Source organism: Corvus moneduloides, chromosome 5 (assembly GCF_009650955.1).
Source record: "Corvus moneduloides isolate bCorMon1 chromosome 5, bCorMon1.pri, whole genome shotgun sequence".
Lineage (NCBI taxonomy): Eukaryota > Metazoa > Chordata > Aves > Passeriformes > Corvidae > Corvus > Corvus moneduloides.
This window is the reverse complement of record NC_045480.1, coordinates 46,613,054-46,622,226: the sequence shown is the minus strand read 5'-3', so window position 1 is coordinate 46,622,226 and position 9,173 is coordinate 46,613,054. Positions and strand designations below refer to the sequence as shown.

At 45.7% G+C, this 9,173-nt stretch overlaps 1 protein-coding gene across 2 annotated transcripts; it reads left to right on the top strand.

Annotated features, from left to right (window-relative positions):
• The first annotated feature begins 3,656 nt into the window (after nt 1-3,656).
• SPINK2 (serine peptidase inhibitor Kazal type 2) lies at nt 3,657-8,902 on the top strand. 2 transcript variants are annotated; one of them, XM_032110112.1, is made up of 4 exons: nt 3,657-3,768; nt 4,225-4,262; nt 4,773-4,882; nt 8,694-8,902. In XM_032110112.1, the coding sequence occupies exons 1-4, from the start codon at nt 3,717-3,719 to the stop codon at nt 8,737-8,739; spliced, it is 246 nt and encodes an 81-aa protein (XP_031966003.1). In that variant the 5' UTR covers nt 3,657-3,716; the 3' UTR covers nt 8,740-8,902. The 2 variants fall into 2 exon arrangements, with proteins under 2 accessions (XP_031966003.1, XP_031966002.1); XM_032110111.1 differs by lacking the exon at nt 3,657-3,768 and adding an exon at nt 3,998-4,141.
• The last annotated feature ends 271 nt before the right edge of the window (nt 8,903-9,173 follow it).

Genomic DNA, 9,173 nt, shown 5'->3' with positions numbered 1-9,173 from the left:
TTGAATCCCTGAGGCCTGGATCCTGTCTTTGGGACTACGTGGGATTGCAAACGTAGGAGCACAACTGAAGGGAATGATTCACGGGCTGTGTGTGACAGATAGGACCCTCAGAGCAATATCTTAGTGGTGTGGAGGTGGGAATGCCACTGACAGGATGGTGAGGGAGTGTATGAGATGAGGAGCTTCCTCCACATCTTTCTATGAACCTTTGAACCCAGCCTCTATGGAAACAGCCTGGAGGAGTCTACCAAAATTAGAGATGATGCCACAGCTCAGCACTCAGGACCTGGTCAGGGAGGAAGCTTGTCAACTGGAACTGATTCCCCACTCACAACAAACCCACACTTACACCAAAAGCCTATCATTCTTCTCAGTGCTGCTGACTTCTTTCCTGCAGGAATCTTTGTCAGGGAGACTAAAACGTTAGAAAAATCCTCCCCCTCTGTCCATCTCTGCCCTGCTGCTGTGCAGGTTCAGGTTGGCAGAATCAGCCAGTTAGCAAGTGCCAAATCATTTCTAGGGCATTCCAGTCTGATCAGAGGCAGGAGCCCCCCAGTGCCTTAGGAAAGAGGCTTTCAGCAGTGCCACCCCAGGACAGCGTGCCAAAAAGCAGCTCAGAAGCACTTTTGATTGTCCTGTGCTACGTTGCTTGGTTTTACCCCTGCAGTTACTCAGGTGGAAAGACCAACTTCTGTACTTACGGCAAGAGACTCACATGTACATGGCACAAGTGCAGCTGGGACATGCCCAAGCACTGTGTCCAAGCACTGTGCCCTTCCAGACCACCTGCAGCAGCACAGGCCCACCGCCAGCTGCACTGTCCTGCTGCTACAGTGGATTAACTCTCCCCCAAGTGACCGGGAGCTGCAAGAGGACATTAACTGCAGGTTAATGCAAGGATGCAAGGATGTGTCATTGTAGCATCCCTCTCACCAGCCTCTGCTCTCCAAGAGGCCAGCAACAACAGTCTAGAGAAAACGGGAGCAAATGCATACTCAGACTTCCCATGTGTCACCCTCCTGCCTGCAGCAGCCTGCAGGAACCTGTTCAAGTGGGAATTTTCATGCTCTTAAGGCCACCTCTTGGTTTCTTACCTTGCAACTCTGTTTTTCAATTCTAAACCTTTAGAAACCACCACAGCCTGTGGCAAAGAGGGTATTTCATGCCACACTGATGAATCCTAGAGTTTAAGGTAGCAGGCAATCCAGTCCCTTAGTCCCAATCCTCCTGGTACCTGGACTGAGGTACATCTCAGAAACACCTGCCCATCACTCACTGGAGTAGCAGCAAGGCTGTGGAGCACCAGAAGAGTTTGAGTGAAGTTCAAATAAATTCTAGCTTCCAAGCACAGAGGGTTATTCCACTAAGCATAAGGCAGAAACAGACCTTCTCTGTAGGGATGTAACTTCTAATTATGCATTGTTCCCTGCAGCCTAGATGTTCGGATCATTATTATTTTCCATGTTTATTAATCAGCTACCTGACGTTAACAAGAAGATAACTTCTAGGAGATATGCAAATAATTCTGCAATTTTCCTTTCCAGTGACTCAGCATTCATATCAGAAATGTGCTAACAGAATACAAAAGCTATTAAGAAGCCCTCTGCATAATTATACTCTTCCTTGCCTCCAGTTCTTAATAATTTACAAAAGAAAATTAGTATCTTGTAATAGACACTCAATCTTGTCAGAAGAAAAATTTTGTAAGTTATCTTTTCTTCTGTTTAAAATCTCATTTCTATAATTTTCCCTTCTCTAAAGACTTGTCTCTAAAATTTTACTCAAATAAGGCAAAATTAAATACTCCCAGTAGAAAAATACAAGTAGTGAAACAAAATGCTTTCAGAACTGAAAAGACTGGCACCAGTTTCAAATATGATTGTCACATTAAGAATTAATAGAGCACCTTCATTTTACTTTTCCCTATTTTCTCTGCAACATCAAGAGGAAACATCCAGGGCAGAACACACGGCTGTGACTGAGTTCATACTGCTGTCACAGAAAGGCCACTGAAGTGATGTTTAACCAAATGGTCCCATTCACGCCATTTATCTGGGATCAAGTGCAACACATTGATGACCATGGAATTAACATTAAATATGCTGGAAAATACATCAGTGTGAGAACATTTTTTAGGGGGCAGCTATTCTCTTAGGTGACATTATGACAGTACACACCCATTTAGTGCCTGTTGTGCAGGAGTTGTTCAGGACAAAGCTCGTCTGGGCTACCAACAGCTGGAACACTGAGCTCTTACTTGGTTCATGTTGCTCAGGCTTTTTTTCTGTGCAAGAGCTTTGCATTTAACTGTTCAGAGGAACTTACAAACTTCACAATCTAAGAGAGAACTTCTAGCCTTGGTTTTGCTTTCTTCACCTTCCCTGTGGTTGTGCTTTCTTCACCTTCAGCTGGCACCTTTCCCTTTGAAAAATCACACCTTCAAGAAACAAGGAAACCCACACCAGCATAACTCTCCAGTATTTAACCCCCTTCTGATCCTTCCTCCAAGGATGGCAAATGCAGCAACCATCCCACTAATAACAACAGAAACACACCCTCATCTCAAATGGCTTAGTAGGCAAAGCTGAGGCAGAAAGTTGGGAAAGCTAGGGAAGGAGATCAAGCAGAGAGAAATAACCCTCTACATGCTTCACCAGCCACAAAACGTTCTGATTAGGCATCTTGCTTAAAATAGCCAAGCCAGAGACTCATTGTGTTGGGTAATCATCACAAAGGTGGGCACTGAATGAAAATCTGAAACTGCTATCAATTTTCAGAGGTTACCTGGAGGAATAAGAACATATTAAGCAGATAATAAAATAACCTCCCTATGATGCCACATAGGCAGGGCACACTGTCAGAAAGAAAAGCCATACTTGAAAGGACTCAGAGGCAGACACACAGACAAGAAAGGTGTGTGTGATGCCTGTGTATGTACCTGTGTGGGGCATATCAAAACACTTGACAGGTCTAACACCAGCTCATACACAGAAGCACAGGCCATTTCACAACAAGTTCATACCCTAGATCTTAAGAAACTGCATAAAAACATTTGCACAGCCAGTCTCTGTGCAAAGCCAACATCTGGGCTCTGCAAAGCTAACCACTCTTATCAATGACCGACAGATAAGATACTCTTTGGAAAGCAGTGCTGCCGACACACCCAGCCATGCTGGCAGGACAGCGTGCCAAGGCTTTCCAGCCCCTGTATTCTCATGTCTTTGGAGGCAGGCAGGTTGCTTTATTGCTGGGACTGTACTAGTTTTTCCGTTCCTCTTGGCAGGAATGCACTCACAGGTCAGCAGAAGCCATCTCATGTCACTTTATGACGAGATGGGGGATATGACCTTAAAAGCCGCATGGCACTGCGTATTTCCAACCTCGCTGCATTGCCCAAGACACTGCAATCAAAGCACAACCCTAAGGAGCTGAAGGCAAGCAGGGAAGCCCGGGAAACGCTGAGATTACAGCCGGCGCCCCGCCATTAACTGTGCTGCCCACCTGCCCAGCTGCGACGGGAAAGTTTTCCATCCCGTGAGGGTGTTCTGGGGAGGTTCCTGCCATGCTCAACCCCGCGTTCCCGCCCTGGCATCCCAGTCGCGCGTGTCCCCGCTCCCGCCCCGCCCCGCGCCCCCTCCCCCGTTGCTCCCCCGCGCGGCGCGGCCGTTGCGCCCCGAGCCGCCCGTGCCGCCGTCCCCGCCCGCGCAGTTCGCGACATGGCGCGGCTGCCGGCGCTCCTGCTGCTGCTGCTGCCCGTCCTCCTCGCCGGTACCGCGCTGGGGAGAGGAGGAGAGGCGGTGCCGGGGTAGTGGGAAACGGGCTGGTAGCGTGCCCCGCGCAGTCCCGTCTCAGGGAAGGGCAAACCTGAGCCGGTACTGTGCCCCGGCTCGTTCAGCGGCGCGGCGGCGGAATCTAAAGCCGGGGGTGGGCACCACAGCCATCCGGAGGCAGGGCGGGGAACCGGCGCAGGATGGTGCCGGACGACAGCTGGTCGGGGCCGGTACCGGGGCAGCGGCTGGTCGTGGGGGAGCCGGGACCGGGACGGGACAGCGGCTGGTCGGGGATGCCGGGATGGGACGGTGGACAGTCAGGGTGTCCCGGGAGCGGACAGTCAGGGGCTGCGGGCACGGGGCAGCGCCCGGTCGGTAACGGGCAGGGCCGGTCCCGCGGAGGTCGGGGGCCCGTGCGGGACCAGGCGCCGTTAACGCCGCTTGCTCTCCACAGGGCTCCTCTCGTGTCCCGGCGCCATGGCTAGCTACTCGGTGAGTGCCGCCCGCCCCGCCGTCCCCCCTGCCTCCCGCTGCCGGCTGCCCCTTCCCCAGGGCCGCGGGCCTCACGCTGGGGGTCTGTGCCTGCCCTGGCTCCGGAGCTCCGGCGCTGAGCAGGGGGCTCTCCCCACAGCTGAGGGGCCCGGGAGGCTGCTGGCTCCGCAGCACACAAGCCCTGGTGATTCCCATCTCTTACCATCTTCGATGCATTGCCCTTCATGGGGACTCGCTGTCCGTGTGTCCCGATGACGCTCAGAGGTCAGAAGGGCTGCGCAGTGGGGCACACATATGTCCTGACACCACAGCTGAGCCGTGCCAGGTAGCAGGAGCCAAGCCTCAAGTGATAAATTCCCATAAGAGCATAAAAAATAATGTGGCACTTTAAAATGCTATGCCAGCTCCTGTTGGACACGTTTTTTCTGTGCATGTCAGGATTCTTCAGAACATGAGCAGAAACCTGTTTCAAATGGTGTAACTTAAGCTTTTTTTGTACGTCTTCCCTAGCCTGACTGTGACAGCTATGGTTCACATACATGTCCAAGGGACTACCATCCAGTTTGTGGCACGGATGGAGAGACCTATGGAAATGAGTGTGTGCTCTGCCTTGCTAACAGGTAGTCACTTAATTCTGTCCTTCCCTTCCCTATATGCAAGCAAAACATTCACCCTGACATCCCAGGTAACTGACAGATCATTTACTGGCTTTGGATCATTCACACTGTTGCACTGCAGTTTCAGCAGTGTCCTCTCAGCCATGAATCCCTTGCAACAGATTTTATTGCAATACCTGTAAATGGCTTAATTTGGATTCAGTCAGCTGGATGTACTGAGTATTTGTATTAGTAATTCCTGAGAAGGAGCATCTTAGAGGAGGTTGCCTGTCATGTTCATACAATGCCATACTACCTATGAATATAGTGCCAGACCCTTCCACACTCCATCAGAAAACATGAAAGATCCCACCCAAAATGCAGCTTTAAATATAAAATATTTATGTTCAAGATCCAATCGCCTGTACTTCTTTCACAAAGAAGAGTAAGAATGCTAAATGTTAGGGGAAAATACTATTTTGCCTTCAGGTTGTCTAAAAATCAAGAAAAAGACTGCCTGATATTTGAGAGAGAGTATTTTATTCTTTAATAAGGTAATAATTTTTAAAAACAAATTGAAAACACAGAATCAGTATCTAGTGAGCATTATTACTTCCCATTACAATTGACTGGAAACCTTTATAGAGCAGTCTCTCCATACAAACTGAGAGGAACTGCTGTGAATAGAATTTTGATGGTAAAAGGCAATTTATACAAATTAAATAAAAGATCATTTGTTTCCAGCAGAGGGTAGAAGTGAGAGTAGCAGAATAGCAGTGAGGGGGACTTACAAAACTATGAACAGATAGATCTCAAGAAACGGAAGGCTGAAATGTGTTTCTGACTTTGGGGCAGAGGAAAGATTAATTCTGACCAGATGATTTACAAAATTCAAATGACCAAGACAGAGGAAACATAGGCCAGAATAAGGAAAGAGGCAAAGGTGTCAAAGGACACTCAAGGTAATACTGTAAAGAAAGTGCTGAAGTGTGTCATGCAGATCTGCATAATTTGCTAACACTTTCACCAGAACACAACACAAACTACACAAGCAAACGACAGATTGCAAAGAAAATTGGTAAACCTATAGCATAGAAAAAAAGAAATCAAAATTCACACACAGTAGAATCTCTTAAAAGCAAAGAAAAGAGGTTCTGGAATGTTACGTATTAGGAGCCTACCCATCTTTCCTGCCTAGAGTGCTGTTGGAGTAAGTTATTAAGTGATTGGCTTTGTACATAGCCAAAGGTAAAGAGGAAAGTAAGCAAAGCAGATACAGATTTGTCAGAAATAATCCGGTCAAATCCATGAGATTTAGTTTTTTGGCATGATAACTTGGCCAAACAGAGTAGGAGGAAGTAGAAGCATTGGTGCATGACATTTATAAGGCATTTTACATTATCTCCACTTGACATTCACAGAAGCAAACAAACAATTATTCAGCTGAAATTGTTAAAGGATGAAATCACAGAAGTTTGACATGCTGTGGTTCAAAAGCAGTGATCAGCATTTTACATTGGAAAGTGTTATTATATTTTATGTAATAAAAATTGCAGATGGCATGGATATGATGATCTGTGCAGGATATCATAAAAATGCTCAGGGATCTGGAGAAATTGAGTGAAATCAGTACAATAAAAGACAAAGAGAAGTGCTGAGTATTGCCCATAGAGAGTGCAAATCCATATTGTGGAGATACAGACCAGAGAGCATCTCATGACCTAAACAGTATCTTTGATCCTTTCAGAGCAGAAGGATGGGCTTTGAGATCCATCCTTACTTTTCTAGATGCTTTATTTTTTAGGCATGATCCCGCAGTTCCAGATGGATGCATGGCAGATTCCTGAATACAGCATTACACACAGAACAAAGGGTTCTCCAGTCAAATCTGTTGCTTATTTCAACTCCTTAAGTAATTCCTTAAGTGTAATTAGTGATGGGGCTTATGTCTTTTTAGTTTAAGATGTAAAGGACACGTTTTGTGTGATACATGAAATTAAATCCAATTATACATACAAGATAGAATTTTGTCGTAACTATCTTTTTTTTGCTGTCTTCTTACATGCTCAGAAACATGTATTTTGGTCTGAAGGGACACAGGATGGTCAGATACTCTCCTGATGGTTTTTCTTCTATAGTTCAGTAGTTGGCACATTTGGGGGCCTTCTAGTTCAGTCTGGAGTTGTTCTAAAGTGTTTGACTTGGCATGAACACAACACGGATAAAACACATTGCTTTATTGGAGGAATTTCAGCTTTGAAGAACTGTCCATAGTCATAAGCAATGGTCATTCCGCTCCAAGTAATCTAAGGTACAGTCTGTCACACTTCTTAGGAGGACAGAACAGAGATTTTTCTGCCCTATTTAGCAAGCTGCATGACCAGCTGCTGAAATAGTGTAATGTGGTGATATAGAAACAGATACATGGACACATCCAGTACTAAATTACAAAACAGGCACTTCTCAATTAACTTGGAGTGATTCTCAATGGCCAACTTGCAGATGTGTTCTAGACCATATTTAAGCCCATGAAGGGACTTTTTAAAGGGAGTTGTACTTCCCTGATGGCCAAGACAGTACTGTCCATGAGCTGTTTTAGCCATGCAGGACTGTGTGGGCACCTGCTGAGCCCTGTGTGAATGGAGTGCTGCAGAAGAGGTTGCTGTGGTTGATCCATGATAACATGAGACACCTGGAGCAAAGGTGAAGCACAGACCCTGCCCATCCTGGCTCTGCAGTAAAGCCCCTTAACTGTAAGATCAAAGTTGGTTTTCCTCCCTACTTTTTTTTCTTTTAAAGCTTAGATTTAATCCATTCTCAAGTTAGTGCTCAAATCCCAGGTCTCTTCCACACTCAGTGTCCAGTAGCAATGACAACATCTGATCTTAGTTTAAACCTAGTCCGACAGCAACACGTGCTCTTTGGAAATAGATGCAGCAGCTTCAGCTGTCTTTGCAGGGTTTACTGTAAGGGCTGTCCTTCAGCCAGAACTTCTCCTTACATCTTTACTGGTGTTTTACATCCCCTGGCCTTGATTTTGCCTTTCATATTCCTAATCTGCTCCACTACCTTCTGGTTAAAAAGATCCCTGATAAAACTATTAGTACAGATTAACCCTACTTTTGGGTAAACGTAAGTCTCTTGAATTTCATGAGGAGTAAACCAGCTTGATTCTATTAAGGAAACAAACTGACCATCTAGGACAATTTGCATTGTATTACTTTCTTTTTCTATCTGCACTTGCCTAGTAAATTCAGATTTGTAAATGGAGCTCCCCAAAATACTATTTATAGGACTTGCAAAAAAACCAAACCAGTGTTCCCAAACTGAGGGGTACTTGGCTAAAATTTCCTTAAATAAGATTCCAGCATTCAGAGAACCACACATTCAAAATTTAGTGAAGCCTCAGATGCAGAGGTGCGTCAGGATGCACACCCTTCCCACTGAGTTCCCATGTGAAAGGTGGAAATATTGTAAGCCTTAGAACTGGTTCGCACCTCAGAGACTGCGAAGTTTAACTTGTGTTAGTGCTTTGTAATGGACATGTTAGTCCTCCTGGTGAGATTTGTCCTGTGGTTTGACAGTTCTCAGATTTGCATTGGTTTTATCAGGTTTTTATAGGTAACAAAGCCTGCGGTAAGTTACTCTGTATATGTGATTCATAAATTTTTGCATCATGGTTACTTTGTGGTAATGCTTACAGTAAGTGATGCAATTAATGCATCACTGCATTTAATTGAACACACAGAAAGACATGAGAGAGTCCGCTTTATAAAACATGTCTGTAAAATTCAAGTAGTGCTCCTCTTCTAATATATTTCTCTTCTGTTTGTAGGGAAGAGCACAAGCATGTAAAAATTGTTCGACGGGGAACTTGCTGATATGACAGATGACCACTTTTCAGGAAAATAAGAGGGTCACAGCCAGTCCAAATGGAAACAATGCCTTAGATGTACCTTTTAAGTAGCCTGTCTTAATAAACAAGCTTGCATATTTCAAGTATGTTTACTGTATTAAAACCAGTGTTCATAAACATATCCATAGTACAGTTATAACCTGAACCCTGATTTATTTTCTTACAAAAGATGGATCATAAGAAAGAGATGTCCTGACTCTATACCAGTAGGTCAGTTGTCCAGAGAAGGGATTGAGTGTACCAAAGAAGGAAGTGAATGGGTACCAAGTGCCATTCCCACAGCCCTGGCTGGGATCAAGGAGGCTCCAGCATCTCTGTCAAAGGCAGTGCTCTTTGTTTCTGGGATATTCTGAGCCCACAGGTGCCAGCGACCCCTGGAGAGCCACTGGAGGGGTTTCC